Source organism: Pezoporus wallicus, unplaced genomic scaffold (genome assembly GCF_028554395.1).
Source record: "Pezoporus wallicus isolate ANWC-B61680 ecotype Strahan unplaced genomic scaffold, APGP_CSIRO_Pwel_v1 contig_12044, whole genome shotgun sequence".
In the NCBI taxonomy this organism is placed as follows: domain Eukaryota; kingdom Metazoa; phylum Chordata; class Aves; order Psittaciformes; family Psittacidae; genus Pezoporus; species Pezoporus wallicus.
Window position 1 is genome coordinate 774,821 of NW_026642180.1, and position 22,243 is coordinate 797,063.

Below are 22,243 nucleotides of genomic sequence, written 5' to 3' on the forward strand. Positions count from 1 at the left end.
TCTCCTTCAGCTCCTCTGACACTGGAGAGATCCTGCCTTAAATAACAACAACTTTACATACCTGCAAGGTGGCAAAAACATGGAATCCTTCATGAGCACAGACCCAGAAAGCAGTATGTACCAGCATCTTGCAATGGTTTCTGAGCTGTAGGAAAAAGAAATCATTGGCATCTACTTTCTTCTTACAGCAGCTCTGAAATATGCATTATCCAAGATGTTATTGCTGTAAACTAATGATCTGCCACTCTATCAATTCGGTATGTGGGCTGCAAATCCACAAACTTTCATTGAATGCTACCCAGAATTAACTTCTTTAAAAGGTCTACATCCAAAATGCTCCTTATGCTTTAAAACTTGGCATTTCACTCAACTGAAGTATTTCTTTCATGAAAATGAAATTATTCACCTTCAGTAAAAACATTTCATTCCAGTTTAAGGGTACATAAAGCTATAAATACAGGAAAACTGTTAGCCTGTGCTGAAGTAGATGAGCAGTTCAACACACGATACCACACAGACCTGTCAAGTGTTACAGGTAACACAGGAGACACATACCTGACTCCTTTGCATTCCTCCCTCTCTGCATTTGCATGGCATGCACACGTGGCACTGTGTCCCACTGTGCCATTTGATCCCAGATGGATGGCCAGGGGGACAGCCAACATTTCAACCCACAGCCCATAGGTCTGCACAGAGGTTTCATTGCTGTGGATTTTGCCTCTTCCTAAAGCACTGCAATGCTACTTCCCAGCTACAGCCCAACATCCCCTTCCTTTTCCAGCACACAACCACACATATACATAGACCTGGTGCTGGAGCAGGTTTGTGTCACAGACACCCACAATATGAACTAGTAGGTGGCATCCCATTTCGGCTTATGTACTGGGAGATGTGCCTTATATAGAAAGCTGGGATTAGCTGTGAGAGGATAAATACACCATAAGCAATGCTAAAGTATGAAGGGGGAAAAATACATTTGCCTCTTGGCAGAAACCTAAAGAGAACCCTGTGCTGAAATACTAATTCTAGTGATTTAGAAAGAAGAGATGGTGTTTGAGCTCCATCCTCCTCTGTACAAGATACTCCCACAATCGGTGCCAGCTCCAGGGGAAGAGTGCCACCTACTGAGTTGTCACCACGGCTCCCACGTGTGACACTAATTGCTTTTCCATGGACATTGCCTGTGCACAAACACACACTTCTGCCGTCCATGGGAGCTGTGCTGGCAATGCATGGGCACCTCTAAGATGCCAACATCATACCACTGGTACAACCACCTCCTGCCAGAGCTTTTAACCAGCCCGGCCAAGGTTAAATGTTGTAAAGCCTTCTATTTACAAGGAGAAAACAAGTAAAAAAGTGACTTATTACAGTGTGCAAAGCAGTGATTCCGTCTACACTTTTACTGAAGAACTCCAACAAGTGGTGGGTACTTACCAAAAGAGAACTTGGTTGCCCTTGTACCTCTCATAGCGGGCACTTGATGACATTATTCTGAGAGAGAAGGAGAAGTTTAATTTCAATTTTAATCCCCAAAGACCATAAGCCATTAATCACCACATTTCAGCAGAATCCCTTTAAGGCTTAAGACCTTAAATTCAACCATTTTTATGTTCGAAACAAAGGCCGTGCTTAACCATAAAATTCAAATTATTACGGTGTTCCTCATTATCCAGATAGAGGATATACAGCATGTTCCCTAAGTGCTTAAATCACTCCCACACACTGGAATTACCCATAGCAACAGAACTGAAGGAACTAAAATACTTCCAACGCACTTTTTGTGCTTTGTTGGCCTTCTCATGTTATGTATTCCAAGATTATCTGAATGTCTGAGGCATTAAAAAGCTTTTGTGATGTGGACTTAACACAGGGCACTGTCTACACAGGCCTTTGTAGGCAGATGGGAGCAATCTCTGCCTTTGTCCTTAGCAAAGCTAATTAGTTTAGATTCCACACCAGGTTACTGCAGTCACTTAACTCAGCAACGACTTGGCCAATGCTCCAAGTGCCAGCAGACAAAAGCTTTGCTCATCTCCGCAAAACCACAGCCATGGATACCAGCTGTGCTGAGCAACACTAACTCCCTCCAGAGCACTTACCTGAGCTGGTGTTCCCTGAAATGTGAGAGTATGTCCAGTCCATGAAGGAAAGAATAGATTGTACTCAAGTCCTAAAAAGAAAGAGAAAAAGAAGACAAGACATGAGCAACTTCGTTCACAGCATCCTATCTCTTCTACATCACCTTCTCAGGTTCTGCAGTAAGTTACACAGACTTAGGAGAGCATTCTAGAGACAAAGCCCAAATGAGCAGACTTGCAGAACCCTGTCCACGCTTAACCTGTGAAAGCAAAAGAGTGAAATCCAATTGATGAATAAACACCTGAAAAAGATTTATTGCAAGTATCTCTGAAAAGATGATTTACATGAACAGACGCAGCAGCAAGATGTGGAATAGGCTAAACAGGACAGTCCCAGCCACCCAAGGTCAAAAATTGCTGAGACTTGTAATACCTCTTTAAAGAGGAAAGTTTGCAAAATTAGCTTGCTAGGAGCAAAGAACCCTAGTGAAAACCTAAACCACACGGCTCTCTGCACCATATATAGTGGCTAAACTGCTCTTAGTTTAGTAACAGGGTTAGTAATAGTAACAGGGTTATATTTAGAGAGAAAAAGCTATTTCATGTTCAGCTCAGACCTAGGCAGCAGCCCTGCTAGAAACTCTACTCCATCCTACTGCCTCTCTAACCTAACCAGAGGGTAACAGTACAAGTTGCTCCAATATACCCCTCAGTAAAGATGAAGACAACGAAGGTTTAGATTTGTCTCCCACCTCCTACTACCAAGCCTCAGCATCGCATCAGTGCCATCATTAGCAACCACAGAAGCAAAGAGCGTTTCTGAAGCAGCAATGTTAGAACATGAAGACTGTCTCCCTTTAGGAGCTGGACTCCACGTGGATGCTGTAAGGAGGAGATACAGCTGTTTAAACTTCTCACGCCACAGAATCCTCTTCAGGCACAAAAATATCTGTGCTGATGGTGCAGACCACATGCTGGGAACAGCTCACTAGGGCTATTCATCATTTCATTTACTGTCCTGAACAGGTGGGCTGGTAGCACTAAACACAGGCACAACAAAACCTTTATACGCCCCACAGCAGTCTCTGCAGCTCGGCCCTGGAAAATATGCTCTGAGTTTTCAAGTGCTGCATTTACACCGTGTTTACAAAGGATAAATCAATATGAATGCCGGCCTCGGGATTTACAATGGGTTTACTTTAGAAAAGTTCTTTGGCTTAATAGTCAATGTTTAGAAATACAGTGGCTACAGACTGTTAAACCAAATGAAAGGTCAGACGTAACTGCAGGCCATGTAAAACCAATAAACCTCCAGATTTCTTCTTTTTTTTTTAAATGTCATTACCCAAACCCATGAAAATTCAACAGGAGGCCTGCATGCTGAACACACAGACTCACAGCACCCGTTTCACACACACCAACCTCATTTTAATCCTCCGACCGCCAACTGACACAAACCTGATGTTGGGAGCCAAACGTCCAAGAGCGCTGCCTATGAAGCAGGCTCCAAACACCAAAGTCACACACAGCCCGCAAGAGGTGTCTATCTGGCCACCAAAGGTCATTTGAGGTACCAGACAGATCAGGTTTTGAGCTCTCCCCTATTCCAAGCAGGGAACTGCTTCAACTTCACCACTCGTCACGGGAATGCAGCAAAAATATCCTTCGACTGTACAGTGTCTGGTAATAGTATCTTAGTAGTTAAAGGATTCATGGAGCAACTGAAATAAACCCCGTGTGCCACATTCTTCCTCCTCCACCTGGACATCTGCCTCTCTCAGGACAGAAGAGCACTTGGACTGGCTGTAAAGGAAGGACATGCAGTGGATGCTCTCAACTCCTCCTGAAGCTGGGCTACCAGGCAGCATGGGGAATCACTCTTCAGTGTTACAGTTAAAGCTGAATTTATCAGTCTTCACAACTCACTGCATCTCTACACGCTTTCCAGCATTTTCCACTATTTTTTCCACATAATTAAGACTAAGATACAGAATAACGTTTTTAACAATAGGGTTTAGATTAGCACTTCTGTTGCTTTAAGTTACAAAAAGTTGCAAGCAGAACAAAAGCTTATCTTCATAATCCATTGTAGTTGCCCCATCCCTGGCAGTGTTCAAGGCCAGGCTCGACACAGGGCCTTGGAGCAAGCTGCTCTGGTGGAAGGTGTCCCTGCCCATGGCAGGGGTTGGAACTGGAGGAGCTTTAAGGTCCCTTCCAACGCAAACCATTCCATGATTCATGTTTAATCACAAAGTTCTGAAGTTGTGTACATGTAAAATAACCATGTCCTTACTTGAGGATTATTCTCTATTGCCCCATAGCAAGTTAATGCAGCTTGGGCTGCCTGCCTCCTGCTCTCCACCTGCAGCCAGCTTGACCAAACAGGACTACCGTACGGACCCAGCACGCTTACTTAGGAGCCTGATGAATAAACAGTTGGTAAATTAAAGAGATAAGCATTTGCTTAAAGGGATTCATGCCTGGAAAGCATCCCTCAGCTCACATATGGGCTGAGATGTGCAGCAGCAGAGGGAACAGCACAGGGAAGGCAAAACTTCCTACCCCCTCAGTGCAGCAGAAGGCATTTAGCTTACATTGACCAGTTTAATGATAAATAAGACCCATCATACTGTGAACTACCCAGGCAGGTGATGTTTCAACCAGCTAAATATATCAGCTACTCATACATTAGTTACTATGGGTGTTTTTAAATCAGGATCTGTATCACTCCCCCCAAAAATAACTGACTTTTCAAGCAATCACCTATCCTATTTAAAGCAGAGCAGGTAATTTTGTTGGGTGCCACTAAGCACAAGAGTAATCCCACAGTCACATCTCCCAGGAAGGGCTATGGGCTGCCCCCATCCTGTGGTGCACCAAAGGCACTGGTCCCATGTGCTTTACACATGTACACATGTGCTTTACATGTCCCACAGAAATAACGCCTTTTTATGTGTCTAAATAGATCCTTCAGAGCCAGATAGTGAAGTTCCTCCTCTCCCTCCCATGCCCCTTCAAAGCCTAAACAGGCTTTCCTTGAGGTCCCTTCCAAGCTGGTGTTCTACGATCCACAGAGGTTACTGTGCAGCTCATCTAGCCCATGTGAAAATTCCTATCAGTCGTACTCTGCAAATCTTCCTCCCTTACTCCCATCTCATTTAAGTGCTCACAACTGCACTGATATTACGTTTGAGAGGCTACGCTGAGAGTCTCACCTTATAGTTCTACAGCCAAGGAACACAATTTAACCCCACTGGGGCTGGAGGCAGTGAGTGGCCAGGGCCAGGCACATGTTGTGGCCACCTCATGGAGAGATGCTGCCAGCCCAGCTGCACCACGCACCCAAAAACTCCTCTGCTGGAGCTTCAAGTGTTCATTGCTCAAATTCCAGGTTTATAACCCTGAAAATGGGACTGGAAGCTGTTATTTTTAGAAATGGAGTTATGTGGCTGCACGGGTTATAAAGAGCAAACACAAGCAGGGTACAAAGGGTAGAGATAATTTGCACGTGTACCCACTAGGAATAAAAAGGGCTATAAAAGAGCGATGCCAAAGGGCAACAGTCAGCGTCACAACCGCAGAACACAAAGTATTCACTGGAAAGTCACCCCTTCCATGCAAGAAGTCTGGGGAGGAGCTTTGGACAAGAGCCTGTCGGGACAGGCCAAGGGGAATGGCTTTAACCTGCCAGAGGGGAGACTGAGATGAGCTCTTAGGCAGAAGCTCTTCCCTGTGAGGGTGCTGAGGCGCTGGCACAGGGTGCCCAGAGAAGCTGTGGCTGCCCCATCCCTGGCAGTGTTCAAGGCCAGGTTGGACACAGGGGCTTGGAGCAAGCTGCTCCAGTGGAAGGGGTCCCTGCCTGTGGCAGGGGTTGGGGCTGGAGGAGCTTTGAGCTCCCTTCCAACACAAACCAGGCTGTGACTCTCTGATACCATTCTCTGTAATCTCTTTACATAGTTCTGCCAAAACCCAACAAAACACATAATTATTAATGTAAAACAATTTCTCCACATGCTCTAAACCAGGGACCAAGATCAACATTATTTTATCTTGTAATCTGTATTTTCAGAGCTTTTCAGCAGCTGAAATAATAGCTGAAACCAAAGCACAGTATCGACCTTCAAACGCTTTGCCCACACATAGTCTTCAATCTTTGACAGAAAACTACCTTGCTGAGGTTATTTAAGAAGAAATTAACTCACATTTCCTATCCAACTAGCCAAAAGTGCAGCTCCAGTGAGCCCAGGGAATGAGGGGAACCGAGCAAAGAGTGCGAGGAAGCAGGCAGGAGCTGTTAATCCTGCAGGGAAGGAGAGCACTGAGCTCATGAGCAGAGGTGTTCTCAGCCTCTCTGTTTAAAAAGTGGAGTATATCCATTTCTCCATATTCTCCCCGTGAAGGTGAATACACACAGTATAAAATAACATGGGTTTAAGCAGAAGAGCAGAAATCAAGGGATTGCTCTGCACTGGCACCGTTATCACCAGATCCGGCCACAAGGCAAGCCTGGCTCAGCACCGACACACCAGCAGCCCCAGCTTCATTCAGCAGCAGCTTTTATCATCCCAGCACACACATCCTCTCTTACCCAGCTGCTAAACCAAAGGTGGTGCAAAACCATGGAGATTTTAGTAGCAATTTATTCTATGAATCAGCTTTCTTCTGTAGTAATGTCCTCACCCCAATATACTACGAAGGGAGCCACTTGAATAACTGGACCACTTCTCCTTTTCCCTGCCAGATGTCAACTCATGCAATTACCACAAGATGCCACAACTATAGAATAAGGGAAAATAAAAGCAGCACACCGAGCAACACAACAGCCTCTGTACCCTTCTATTAACCCAAGACACTTGCTGAAGCACAGAGTATTGGTGTCCTATAGCTAAAGTGACTTACGCAGCCACCTTTGAAGTTTGAGATAGCTTTTAACAATTCAATGCCCATCATCATTAAGGAGTTTACCCCTGCCTCTGTCATCTGAGCAAAATCTGAGTACTTGTGCTTCACCCCTCTTTCTCCCAATCTTTTGTCTTTAATTCAAGGAGCAGTTTGGCAAAGCTTAGACTTAAGGATCCAGTGGAACGATGGCGGTCTCAAGCAGGGAGGTTCTCAATACAAAGGTTTCCAATCAACCAGCAACCAATCCTACCAGTACAAGTGTAATTCCCAGGAACCGTATTCATGTGCTGGAAATCCACAATGAGGTCCAAGACAAATTCCCCTGAGGCATTAGAAGTGGGCAAAAGCAGTGTGATGCTCCGGAGCAAGGATGAGATGATTGCATCAAGAGCAACTTGGCTCTCAATAAACATCAAATGAAAACCCAATGCCTCGCTTGCTGTGACCCCAGCCAGGTGTCCCAATGACACACGGCTATTTTAGAGCACTAAGCAGGAAATCTGTTCTATTTCTAAGGAAAATAAATGGTTCTGAAATGACCTCATAGCTGCCAATTCCCATACGTTCACACAGAGCCATCCTCAGCAATTGCACGGAGGTGTCAGGGAAGCTGAGGAAGCCATAAATCCTTCCAGAGTCCCTTTAGCACTGCCCAGCTTCACGTCCTATCATAGAGGAGAGGCAGCAGAGGCCAGGACCCAGCGATTCCCCAATGAACTTGAGCCTCACGGATGCCCTAGACCCATATGGAACTTAAGCAAAGGGTCTCAAGGAACAGGTATTATTCCCTCAGCCCGGAGTTTTGCACAGGGAATGAGCAAAGAGCAGACACTTGCACGGCAGCACCAGCACTTCAAAGCCACGCAGACGAAGCGGCTGTGTCGGCAAGTTCCAGGCAGATTGCTCTCACATGCAAACCTGCCCCAGAGAGCCACGCAAAACCTGTCTCTCCATTCCACCCCAAACATTACACTCCTGTTGCAAGAACATATGCTTGGCTCACTCGAGGCTCCCCACGCCCAAGCCACCCAGGACTCCCCGCTCCGCACACAAGAACCGGCTGCTTACGGAAGCGCAAAGGGATTTTGTACCCGTACTTTCTCCAAGGTAAGACAAGACAGTTGCCAGGATCCACATTCTATGTGCTTCAATGCAAACAAGAATGCTATTATCGCCTCAAGATGTGGTACAGATTCAGCTGTGCTACAGACAGTACACTTTAAAGGAAACAGACATACATAAGATGCCTTTGAAACAACAGCTAAACCATATGGTAACAGCTTCCCAATTTCCACTGACATTCAATAAAGACCATCAGGTACAAAAGCTTCCAGGGAAGGCAGCAGCATGGGTGAAAGCTGTCACAACCTCCCTGTTACAGAGAGCTGCTGCTTTCCCTTCAGTGCTCTGCCCAGAGGGCACCAAGTGGGAACAAGCTCCAGTGGAACCAAGCACTCACTTGGCATTCAGGACAAGGATTTTAACCCACTCTTGGACAGTGGCGGAATTTCTCTTCACTGTTATTTGAAGAGCCCAGATTTCAGTAGAGCAAACCGAAGTAATTCCTGGAGCACGGAGAGCAGGTTGGGTAAGCCGTAAGTAGAGGCTTTCCTCCGCCTGCTGCCGTGACTTGCTTCACCGTGATTCAGCGGGCTCCTTTATACACAGACTGAATGCATCTTTTATTAGGAATCCTGTCGGGCTCAATAAAGACTCTGTCACCCTTCGGGGGGTGTAGCAGAAGAGAGGAAATGTTACTCAGCACAGTTTATGGTTTTCATTGCTTCCCTTCCTGTTACTTCATCGAAGGCTGCAATCCGCACCGTTTCCTTGATTCTCTGTTTAAGGCCAATTGTAAAAATAGTACTCCCAAATTCTTTCCCGATACTGTAACACCAGAAATGAAAACACAGAAACATGCTGAAGTTCTCTGATCCACGCTGTGCATATTCACATATCCATGCAGCCAGTTCACCAACCTCGGTGATGCTGGCGGGAGAAGCCCAACCTACACAACCCAAGGCAGATGGTGCACCCCCATCAGCTACCCCTGGAATCTGTGGGAGCAGCCATCAGCTACATTTAAACATGTGGAGAGGAGTGTATGGTCCCTTGAATAAAAAGGAGATGATGAGATGGACCAGAAAGCAACTCCTCCATCTTATTGACCTTCCCAGTTCAATGGCATAAACATTTGACTTTCATTCAAGTGCAAGTGGTGCAAAAGAACATCACAGAACCCCAGCCTGGTTTGGGTTGGAGGTGACCTTAAAGCTCATCCAGTTGCAACCCCTGCCACGGGCAGGGACACCTTTCACTAGAGCAGCTTGCTCCAAGCCCTGTTTAACCTGACCAACATCAGACCAGGATTCCTCACTTGGAGTAACAATTCCCTTTAAGGATTCCTCTTATTTACCTGGAGGCCGTTTAAAAAAGTCAAAAAGAAAACAATTTAAGTACAAGCACTGAGGCACTACTGAGGAGAAAGGATGGATTAACCCGGCTGATGAATGACAATGTTCCCAAAAGACTTCAATGAAGTATCCTGCAGAGAATGACACAGCTGAAGGAGCTCCCCTAAGGAGTGAAGCTCATCTTGCCTTGTAAGAAATACCACCAATTCTAAAAGCCTAACTGAAGTACTTCTCATAGACCTCACTAGCAGCAAGCTCCTGCATCATCTTAAATCACCCCCTGAGATGGCACCCAGTCACATCTGTATAAAATAAACTGGTTCAGCTACTGCAGACCTACATTCTATTACTTAGAAAGAGTAACATATATCCCAGAAAGAAGTTTCCCATCTACAGTAAGAGGTGATGGATTTCTGGCCCCAGCTGCCAGTCTGCTCACCGCAGGCATCCTGAGCAATGCTGGGTTTTCTTAGGACCTTGCTAAAAATCAGAGTCCCTTTATTGCCAGTTTGTAACTGAGCATCACTGCACCTCATCCACTGAACAGCTTCAAACGACCAGGAACTTGCTTTCTTAGATGTATAGTCTTATATATGCCCACACCTCCTGGTGCACAGGTCCATCAAACAGCCTTGGACCATACTGTGACCATGATACAGGAATCCTGCCTAACCTCGAAACTTTACATTCACCCATGTAGATGACAGATACATTTTTTTTCCCAAATGAGGAAATGTCAGTTGAGTTATGAGAGTATTTCATACAGGAGAAAAGAGATTAAAAGGGACTTCATTTCACTCCCTTCTAAATCCAGGAAGCAATTACAACTGACAGCATCAGTTAATAACAGTATAGCCCAGAACAGGAAACTAAAATCTAGCTTTCATTTTTGCTGATTCTCAAAAGTAACATTTGCACACTTGGATTTTTATCATCCTTTTATGTTCCTCCCCTGCACAAGCAGCAAGTCTCTCAATGGGGCTCATACAGCTTCTTTATCCATTATTCCCTTGTAACATGCACACGGGGCTACAGGCACAGGCTGAAGAACTACAGTCCACTCTCAGGAACACAACCATCTTCAATAAGGTGTGAAGGAACAGATCTTACTTAAGCACAGAGGCCCTAGAACCACTATTACAGTTTATTTCAAGACTGAAAGTGCCTCCACTTGGGAGAAAACTTCTGAAACTACAAAAAAAAGCAAAGTATTTCTCCATGAAAATAAAACAAAAAGGTCCTTTCACTCACCAATAGGTCCCCACACCCAATACAGATAAACACCTTCCACCTAAGAACGCTGGACGATGTTGATACGAGACTTTGGTAGGAAGAAAAACATTGAAAGGAATGAGGGAGGGGAAATTTCATCTTATTTTTACTGCTGTTTCATCACTCCGAGTCAGCAGTTCTGGAACCCCGACTTCGCCAGGGAAAAACTTCCTTTGGAAAAGCTGATGTTGCAGAGTGAAATACCGAGGGCCCTGAACTGGAGAGACAGGAACGCCAAATGTCATTGCTTCAAAGGAAGCAGCTTATGAAGAGTTTTGAATATCTGAGGCATAGTTCAGCCCTTATCACTGTTCAGAACAAAAGTACAGCTACAAAATGTATCTTCAAGCAGAGGTTCCCAGACACTCATGACTTAGTTTGAATACATCTTTCCAACTTGGATGTTGGGAATAGAAAAGCAAAAGCAAGCTGCCTTGACAACACTGGAGTTCAACAGGATGGGAAGCTGAGCAGAGACAAAACCCCCAACGCTCACACCTATCAAAGAGCAGGCTTTTATAACAACCATTTTTCAGTAGATCAAGGACCACAAGAGCAGCCTCATCAGGCAGGATCTTGAAAAGCCACCCAAAATCAACAAGCAAGCCAGGCAACTTCAGGCTTCCAGGTCAATCAATGCTTTGTCAGCCAAGCAGCTCAGTACTTGTCACGGTTAACAATGTCCCTCCCACAGGACAAGCATCCATCCAAGCTCAGTTACATCTTTTTTGTCAGAGCTCCAAACACACCAGCTTCCCTGATAGACAAAGAAACTCCTGCTCTTTTAAGAGGAGTGGGAAAGAAAGCACCAACACCTGAAATTCCCTTTTAAGAAAGGAATCGTGGTCAGAAAGGTCAGGACACTGAAATGCTAAGAAAGAAGTAGATTCTTATTAAATAAATTTGGTACATAGACGTGGGGATGAAAAAAGAGAAGGTAGAGGATTAAATCCAAAAAGCCAAAGGTCAATTCTATGCTTATCAGTAACAACAACTTGGGAGTGTGGCTCTATGCAACTTATGTTGAGTTACGGAATCTATCACCTATAAATCCCTGTAAGAGTGCTCTAGGTTTTGTTCTTTCCTCTCTCTTGGACTACAGCTCCAAGAGCTACCGATAGAGCTTCAAAAGACTCTTTTTAAGGAAACACACTCCTGTTAACTCTAAACAAGCTCCTGTTCTAAAAGAGTAGCTCCAGGATAGGTGCTGAAGAACGCACAGATGCAGAGGCAATGCTGCCTACCCAACGCAAACTGGTCCCACAGACATGGGAATGAAGGATGAATTACATACAATGATGCAACAGGCAGATGAATAGACAGATAGGTAATAGTAATACACACCTAAAAAGGCACAAAGATGTGCTATTCAGAAAACCATTACTGCTATTCAGAAAGCCACTAGAGCAGCTGCTGTTTCATCTTTCACACACACTCCATCGGAAGGATTTCCTCACTCATTTTCACCCTGCTTCACCCAACAGAGGTTGGCAGCAAGTGAACGTTACTGTCAAGGTCCTGTAACTACAGCTCCTGTTCAACAGGTATCTCAAGCAGGCAAAGACTAACAGACAGAACAGGAACACTTTACCACATTCGTTTCCACCACATTAACTGTCAGATTTTTATACAAATGGGTAAGGTTACTGCTATTTTGATAATGGCACACTTACCCTTTTGCAGTAAATAACTTCCTATTTCTTTGAGAATTCAAGCAAGCAAAGATCATGTCTGTCAGGAAAATTAACTCCTGCTTAATAAATAGTGAAGACAAAACAAGATTTCTCATCAATACTGTAACTCAGGTCAGCAACTCAGTGCCTAGGTAATGGAGAGGAATAGAGCCCTACAGATCGTATCAAAATGTTTTGGTGTATCAGTAAGATATTACAGTCACCACACTGCTTTCAACCAAAACACTCTGTGTTTTCATTCAACACTGATGGCAATGCACCAGCACACGAGAAAACACATGAGAATATATTTTACTGCTAATTCCTCCTGCATCCTGGCATTAGGGTACCCAAGCACTACCAGACAGAGCAACCCAGGAGAGTTACTGTAACGTACAGTAGGCCGTAGCCCTTACGGATGTAAGTTATCTCAGTGTGGATTGCCACAATTACATTCTACTACTGCCACAGTGACTACAGTATCCTCTCATGCAGAGGAATGCCAATGTGCCCGTGTAATGTGCATCTGCATACTGGCAAACATACATTTACCCTGCACCAGGCAGAGAGGTGCAATCAGAAGCTCTTAGCATCTTCACTTGTAGTGAAGCCTCACTGACCCTGCTGCTACATTTGACTGCAAACCACCACAGCAAAACTCTAAAAACTTGCATTCTGCCACTGCTTTAAGATCTGTTCCCGTATTTCTCAACCATACCTGTGCCCTAAACCACAAGGAAGCTTAGGGATCCAACCTGAGGAGCTATATTCTATGTATATTCATATATTGAGGTTAACAGGTTTCAAGTTTGAATTCAAAGCAACAGAAGTATCAGAGGTACATATACCTCTGCGCTTCCTGAGTAATTACAATTGATCACTGATGCATAATGATACAAAGGAAGTCATTCTAATTAAAGAAAATTAGCAGCCTCAGCATTAGGAGAAACAACAGATGAGTGTGCTGGCAGGAGCTGAATCAACCACGAGATGATAATGTTACTCAGGGATTTCTAGCTCCAAATCCCACAGGCTACCCATCAGGCACACAGCTTCCCAAAGCATCCAACCTTCACGACTAACATCCATAGGATTACAGACAAGACGCAGAGCAACTGCGCTTGCCACCTCTGGGCTGAATCGAAACAATACTGATTGATTACAGGTGAGACATGGGCTGCTTCAGTTGGGTTGTAGTATAGGTGATACGGAAACCTCTTGTACTCCAACCAGCAATTCCAACCTTAGAGAGGCCAAGAACTTCAGAGACTGTAATTACCTTTGAATACAAACCCAACACAAGCCAATCTCAACTTTCTCATTCCTATGAAACCATGATCAACACTAATTTGTAAAGCAACGTGCCAGAGATTACTCCAGCACCTCACCCTTCCAGTGTCAGCCAACCACACCTCTACGGAGGTATAACAAACCTGCTTTTGAACAAAAACAGCGTTTCATCTAAAAAGACTTGTGCTTTCAGAGAGCGAGACTACCATTAATCACTGAAGACAAGGGGAAAAAAACCCTAATACTAATCTTAATCTCAGTATCAAAGTCAGGTTTGCAATGCAATGCATTAATTTAAGACTCAGACTTTTGACTCATCAGCTCACATAAAAGAAGAAGTTTTGTACTGGGTGATGAAAGGCAAAGTCTGGACCCAACAGCAGAATGCTTCAAAGGAAGATTACACCACCACGATCTCTGGACAGCTGTGCTTGTGACTGCAGATATGGAGCACATACATTCTAGATCCCAGCCCCGGGAGAAACAGAAGGATCCGGTATTGCAGCTCAGTCATTTTACACAATAATACTGAACATTAATACAGCTTGGCAATGTGTTTGCTTGAAAAGCAGCACACTCAGAGCATACAAACTGCTCATTCACACAGCTGCTCCACTGCAGGACTTGGGAGGTGCACTCTGCATGAGTGCCAGGAGGAGTGGAAGACCCATCAACAAAAGCTTCTTGCTCTATTACATGAGCATTCACAACTGCAAGAGCTATGTAATTATTTCAGGTAAAAATACACTAAGGAAACAAAAGTCTGACACGAGGTTTTGAAAACTCAAAGCAATGTTACTGTTCATGATACTGAACACTGAACTCCATTACCTCTAAGCTCTATGTAGCCTTATTTGCTGGATTTGAAAGACCTAAATTAAGCGCAATGGAAGCTCTCAGCTTTATGGCTGTGATCAACTCCGACTGGTTATGCAACATCTGTAACTACAGCTCTGCTATACACCATAATCCCCTTCTTTTAGCCACTGTGTGCACAGGGGGAAACAAAAACAACACGAAGCTCCTCTCTTGAGCCATGAACTCCACTCAAAAGAGCAACCCAACAGCACAGGAGTCATGCTGCTGCCATGGTAGGCTAGCACAGACACGCAAGCAAAGAGATCCTTCCTAATGATCACACCAGCTGGATTATGCTCCTTCATTTCTGTACTAAGACTGCCCATCGGTTAGGAAGAACCAGCATGTGCTGAAGACTCCACCAAGCACCTTGTAAATCATGTAAACCAGCATCCATGGAAGACTGTGCTGGAGAAAGCCTTACAACCCAACACAAATGGAACCAACAGATGTATTTGATGGGAGTTCAATAGTCTAACACAGCACTGACAGTTTCCTTCCTACTTCGAATGGGAAACAGGAACAGAAACTCCTTCTGCAACACTTGGAAGGATCACTTCTACTTCGGCAAACCAATGCAGCCTAAGACTGGACAATGTCACACAGAACCCTGAGAACACAGGGTAAAGTAAACCAGATTTCAGTAGAATATCCTCCCTAGATAACCCCCATTATCTAGCAGCCACTGGCAAGCATAACCCTTTGTGACAAGAGCATAAAAAGCCCTCCCAGAATCAATATGCAACAGCAGAAATGACTCCATCACCTTGTAATACTAAATACACAATACAGTTTACTAAGGCAGATGCTCTTTCCAATGCAAACTGACAAGGTGAAAAACATTACAACTACCTCTTCGTAGGAATTCATATTTGGCCAAAAAGCCAAACTCTATGTGCCCTCAACTCAACACAACACAACACCATCGCAAGAATTCCTTCCCCACAGGCCAAAAGGACTGACATTCGAGGCCCATTAATAACCATTCTGCTTAAACATCAATGCTTTAATCAGGCACAAAGATTACCAAGAGAGAACCCCTTAAGGCAGTTATTTTTGTTTTATTTGGCAAGAATTTGCTAGCCCCTCTGAACAGGCTAAAAGCTAACCAAGAATTAGCAGAGCTGAGGAGCCCACAGAAACCAGACGCAGAATGGTAAATAATTTGTGCTGCTTCCCCGAATGAAGGGTATTTCCCAAATACTGTACTGCAATCATCAAAAGAGGAAGAGGGGTGTATCACAGTTTCATCAAACAAAGGAAAACCCTCGATGTTTTAAGCCTGAGGTCATTGGAACAAGAAGACCTCCTTGTCTTAGAAACTGCTTGTCTGGCAATACTAGCATGAGCAGTTTATCCAGGATGCTCCTTGGAAGCCGGTGCCACCTTGGCCATTGACACGAATATCATGGCCCACCTTTTAGTGCCAAGAGAGCTGTTTTCACCTGCAGATGCCCACCTCTTTACACTCTTGTGATGGAAGCACACGTACAGTTGCATACAAAGGTTATTAGACAGTCATGGGGCAAACACCAGCAGAACGTCATCGGTGTTTGAAACAGCAGCACAGCAGGGATGCTCCAACTGCTTCAAGGAATGTGGCTTCCTTCCTTCTGCTCCTCAGAAGAGGGGCCTGGCCACAAGTGACAATAGCTGGGCACTTTGGCCCCAGTCTCCTCCCACAGCACACATACATGCAAGTTCATTACGACCAAGTGCTATTTTCTTCCCATTTGCACTAAGCACAGACATCCAGCTGTCCTTACACAAAGTGACATAAGAATCAGCTCTGTCAGGATAAACACTACAGAAACTCCTCTGCAAAGCTTATGTGAAACCAGTTTGGGTGTAATACCTGAAGAGATGTTCTTATCCAAAACCAGCCTTTTCTCATGATGCCCTTTTTACTCAGTACAGCATTTTGGGGCTTTCATATGGTTTCTCTGAGGAATGTAACACCTCCTCGTCCTGACTTCTTGCCCTCCAGCCTTTGCAGTTTTGGAGAACAAAAGCAGGAGAGAAATGTATTTTCCTTCCATTTGGTAACTTTCCGGAATGCCAAGTGTACTCGCAGTTCTCTCCCACCTCCTTCCACACCCTCTTCTCGCCCTTCCTCACTATCCCAATATCTCCAAGGAGTTCCTATTGCAAGGTCAGTAACAAGGCACTTTTAGCTTAGATTAACAGTTTTGCAAAACACACCCTCACTGCCTCAGAAGTGCCTGAAATTCACTGCTTAAATTCAGTTAATACAACGGAAAACAGCGTCCTACAAATACGTTACCTTACATTTTACATCTTAACTCAGCAGTGAAAGCTTTCAGTTAAATTATTCTGCAGATGAAGCTAAGTGCATGACCCCAGTGCACGGGGAAAGGTATATGCTGAAGGAAATAAATTCCAATAAAGAATTCCAGGACTCCATCATAACTTCTGGTTTCACTCTCGGAGCTGTCACAGTTGCCATTAAAATGAAAAACCAGTTTTTCAGGAACAGTAATTGGAAGCAAGAATAGGAAAAGTAATCTTTGGGCAACACCACTTCCTTGGCTCCCTGGAAAATCCCTGGGAAGCAGCCACCCTGATTCTCTCCGACTTCATTTACTCTTTTAACACAGTTTAAGGTTCACATGAAATCTTACTGCCTTCTGTAAAGAACCAAACTGAGCTCTACACAGGGAAGTTACAGGTACTGATCACCAGCTTGACTTCAGCAGACCGGAGCACAATGAGATGCTGCAGTCACTACCTGCTTGCTGACAACTACTGCGGCACACTCGATCCCAACAGCTCTTCTGCAGCATTTAAAGTCTTTGTAACAGCAAAGTCATTTTTCACCCTCCTAGAAGCTAAACTTAGGTTCACCCTACCCCAACAGTTTAGAGAACTAAGCCTCAAAACATTAGATCAATAATAATATGACCTAGTCTGCAAAATCACATCTGTTGAGCCCTAAATCCCGCATTTACTGTGATTATCACAAAGCAAGCTGCTCTGATCTCTGTTCTTTAGTTACAGTTACTTAGGCCAACAGCTTGAAAAAGATCCTTAAATACTATCTGTGTGAGCTCCTAGCATTCTGACAGCGATGCAGTGAAAACAGTGAGTTCCTGTTTTGCAATAACCTCCCAGATACAAAAGCCTTGTTGACAACTGTATGGACTGGCCAGAAAACCCCAGAACCACCGACTGCATCTTCTAAAGCCAGCTGCTTGGAACAAAATGGGAATAAGAAGAGCAGGAAGGATGTGCATCCCTTTCAGGACATCCCACTAAGCCCCCTGAAAGCTTGCTGCTACAGAGAAAAAGCATCCCAAGGCAGCTACAGGACAGCACTGCCACAGCCCAAGTCAAAGCAGAGGCCACCAGAAAGACCAGCCCAGGAGAGCAAGCCCCATGGGACCACCAGAACCCCCTGCAGAGGTGAGCCGTGGTACAGAAGCTCTTCCCAGATGCATGAGCATCATCTGAGGGATGCTGCCGAGACAGACCAAAAGCACAAGGCAGTGAGAGGTTTTAGCACCGCATGCCTCACAGGCAGCAGAGATGTTTGATTATCTCCAGACTCTCAAATGCCTTTAACCAACACCCAGCACTGAATCAACAGGCACAGTGCTAATAAAACCACAGCTAGAGTATCTCTCTGTACTGGGATTATATCAGAATGAGAAGCTTAAAACATAAAACAAAATGAGCAATAAAAAGAGATCAAATCACACCTGGTAACAGGGGGTTCAGACAAAGCAGTTCCTACACATACCGGACTCTGGACATAGTAAAGCATGACATAAAATACTTAAGGGCATTTCTTTTAGGCCAAAGACAGCTCTTCCAGAGGGAAGGTGTGTGAAGACATCACTACCATTACCATGTATCTCCCAGAAGAGATCCCTAAAAGTCATATCCATGAGGTGTGCAGTAGACGCCTACAGGTACGCACACACAGACACAGAACAGTCATAGAAAGCAACACTAACACACAAATTACAAAGCCAAAATGTTTTGTTACTCTTTTGTTGTGGCCTTGCTTCCTTCAATGAACCCCAACAAGCAGGAGCAAGTAAGATGAAGCAACAGCCTCTGACTTTTGTGTGTAACTACACGCGAGACAAACACTCTATTTTCATTATACTTAATGTTAATGTCCAGATTCAACAATACCACCGAGTATGAGACACGAGAAGTGCTGAAGCCACACAACCAGGCAGCACACAACTGTGCTCATCAGTTTTGGTGTCCTTCCTCAGGCAAACCAAGGCTCTGACTTGGAGCTCTGTCTCAGCTACACCTAACTACACGCTCTGTTTAAGCAGGACTAACGCATTGAGATAGGAGCACTACATCTTCCAGAAGGCCAAGACAATGCTTGAAGGTGCCCATCCACTTGCTTCCCACAAGAGAACCACATTCCTACTCACCGCTTCATCGGAATGACTCAGAACTGGAAATTACATCCCATAGACCAACCAGGACGGCGGAAGGGCTTTTCACCTTGACATGCAGCTTGGTGACTCACCAAGCACAAGCCCTGAACTTTCTGCAAACAATGCCAATGCACACGAGCCATTGTCCACAGAGCTGTTAGCGCGCTGCCATTTGATCTTCTCTTTAATACAGCCATGCTCTGCAGAGCAGACTTCACATCACATGAAGGAATCTGCGTTAGTCATGACCAAAGAGCAGCGGTTGGGAACTGAAAACAAAGCATCAAACACAGCTGGTTCCGAGCAGAACAGGTAAGAGGAAAAGGACAGGAAAGCGTGCTGAGATTCACACCAGTGGGTACCAAGATGTTTGCTTTAGAGAACCAGGTCCACGCAGCCACTGCAAAGTAAAAACAGCAGCAATGCAGCCCCGATGGCTCTACACAGACCCAAAGTTAAAGCAGATGCTTTAGAAACCAATGTGACCATCACCAGTTCCAATAAGCCAACCTCTGGGACATTTCCAGCAGTAGTGAGTACTTCACACTGTAATGATGTGAGCACTAGACACTTATTTAACCAAGGAAAAAGCCTGGATTGGACCTGGGCTGCCAGGAGATCAGAAACCATGAAGTCACAGCTATGAGATGGAAGAACCGTGTGTTCCCAGGTTATTAGCACTATGTTCTGTGATGAACAATGAAAGCTCAGTGTAATTTACTTTCCTGAGTTTTTATTACAGTTCACTTTCTTTAGTATTTGACCTACCCTGAGAGGTGAAAAAGAAAATGCTTTGGGGAAGGTTTTTTTGTGGATTTAGGGGTTTTGGGGGGTTATTTGGGCAGATTTGGCCCATAATGCTCTTGCAAACATAATTAACTAGGAGAATTCATACACCCACCTCAGGACACCTTAAGCATCACAACATTTCTGTTTCTGCCCTAGTTTAACTCATTTCACTCATGCCCAAATTCTCCTTTGCAGGACAGTCTTTGACATCCTCAACCACAATATGGGTTTATATGGACACAGGTTCTAAAACCAGGAAAACTCACCCAATGGTCATGCTATTTTCTCTACTTGTTTAACATAAGACTTTCTGAACAAGGAAACTTTGTTAGACAGCCTCTAAATTTAAGAGAAAACCTATCTGTCAATGCCACTTCAGTACAGCCAGGATACATACTCGAAGTTAAACAGTGCCCTGGAAACCTGATTTATTTGGTTGGAACCATGAATCTATATTTGACCGAAGTCAACAGGCCTCAACTGTTAAGAAAGCTGGAAGAAACATTTATTTCTGCAAAGCCCTAGCAAAGTTTCCTTGCAGGTATTCCAGATGGACACCAGCTGCCCAAGAGCCAAACCAGAGTAGAACAGCCAAACCAGGAGCCCTCCTCTGCCAATGTGGTGCCTTGTCCAAGGCTCAACACAACGTTATGTATGTCTCTGAGACACAAGTAATCAAAAGACTATTCTGAGCGACACATTTGGTCTTGTGAATGAAAAGCACAGCAAAACCAAGCTCCAAAACCTGGCCAAAACCAAACCAAACACCCCTCCTAAGACACACATTGAAGCCCTCGCAGCTGAGTATTTACATATATTAATATTGGTTAAAACCTGGTAAATGCTCCAATATTGTATTTTGGTTCATGTAAAACAACAGATGGATTTCATTTAAGTGAAACTCATTTAGGGCTGATTTCACCTTCAGAAAGGGGGTTGCACTGCAGGTTCCAATTAGTGATAATCTGAGTTATTTGGGTACCAATACATACGCCAGGTTGATGAGTGCTTCTGGCCAAGAAACAGGTACATCGAGGCCAGGTTGGATGGGGCTTGGAGCAATCTGCTCTAGTGGAAGGTATCCCTGACCAGGGTATGGGAGTGAAGCTGGATGAGCTTAGAGGTTCTTTCCAACACAAACCAGCCTGGGATTCGATGGAATTGACTGTACATCACAAGAGTGGAGCTGTATCCACATACCAATGAAAACAACTGCAATCAAATAACCCATTATCACTGATTTTAACTACCCACACAAGAGACTTGACCCTGCCTGGTCTCAGGGAGGGGTTCACCAGGTTTAACCTGCCCTGGTTTCTCAGGGATGTTTAGTAAGACTGACCAAACACGCATCGATTGGTATTTACTTGAACTTTAGGAACAGAAGACTGGGACACGTCTACTGAACAACATCATTCTTGCTCAGCTCCGAAACCAAGGTGCAAACACAGAGTTTATGAAAAGGAATTCCCAAGGAGCATTTTACTGAGGGAGTACAAGGATTTGCATGCTTGGCTATTTTACTACAGGAAAACCACAGGTCTAATTGACATGAACACTCACAATACTACACTGTATTAAGAAATAGAATAATGAGACAACTACCCACCCAAAGCACTCTTACACGACAAAACAGAGGGAAATGTAAGCTCTAAAAGCTTCCTAACTCTTGGAGCTGGCAGGGAAGAGACACAGCTCTCCCACAGCTCCCAGGCCTGTCCGACAATCCTCTGGGATTGTCAGCACTGTTTCATGAGCTTAAATACATCCATTTAATAAGCATGGAAAAAAACCCTGTGGTTTTGTTTTCCCTTCAGCTGAAAGCTATGGGGCAGGAAGAGCAGGAGAAGAGAGGAGGTTCATTACTGTTTCACTGAAAGTAATGAAGAACTTCAGGACCTGCTTCATTAAGAAGAAAACCTGTACTGTGCTTGCAAGACCCGAACTATTTGAAGAGCTGTCAGGCACCAATGCAACATCCAAGGTGCCAGTCCTCAGGTACCTCTGTTCTGAGCTTTAATTTAACCAGATTGCTATAAAAAGAAAGAAAAAAAGCTTTACAGCACATCTTATTCCAAGAGACTAATCTAATATTTAAGAAATCCTGACAGTTCTGGGTCTTTCGTGGCCTTAGAAAGATGCTGATAGAACAGGGTGTCTGAGAGGCAGCGCACTCTCAGGTCCTTCTCTAAGGCTGCAGTTACTTAGCATTTTTGCCATTAAAACCAACTTCCTGCATTTGATTTTTCAATCATACAGAGCAAACATAAACCTGTAACTGCTGCCTTCACAAGACCGCTTCTGAAGTAGTTGTAATTATACGACAGGCTTTTATGTTCCTCTAACTGTAAATAATCATTGTTGTCATATGCACATTGCCCTTCTGTACTCAGAAGGTGCCCAACGACCCAGCCAGGAATTTATTAGTAGTAAGTCGCAGGCATGTCAGTACATGTTAAGCATCACTTGGGTTATCTCCCAGCAGTAACCAATACATCGATTTTAAAGCTCTCTTCCAACTTCCAAGCACAGCCACATGC

At 44.4% G+C, this 22,243-nt stretch overlaps 1 protein-coding gene across 7 annotated transcripts in view; it reads right to left on the minus strand.

The window, feature by feature from the left end:
* The window catches only part of RAPGEF6 (Rap guanine nucleotide exchange factor 6), a 112,915-nt gene that overhangs the window by 85,474 nt on the left and 5,198 nt on the right, over nucleotides 1-22,243 (minus strand). For 6 of the 7 annotated variants that reach the window (XM_057428171.1, XM_057428169.1, XM_057428165.1 and 3 more), the window contains exons 2-4: nucleotides 2,103-2,173; nucleotides 1,438-1,494; nucleotides 62-145 (exon numbers count right to left, since the gene is read on the minus strand). In XM_057428171.1, the coding sequence (XP_057284154.1) occupies nucleotides 62-145; nucleotides 1,438-1,494; nucleotides 2,103-2,173 (212 nt within the window). Of the gene's footprint in view, nucleotides 1-61; nucleotides 146-1,437; nucleotides 1,495-2,102; nucleotides 2,174-22,243 lie in introns of those variants that run through there. The other variant, XM_057428168.1, reaches the window with a different exon arrangement.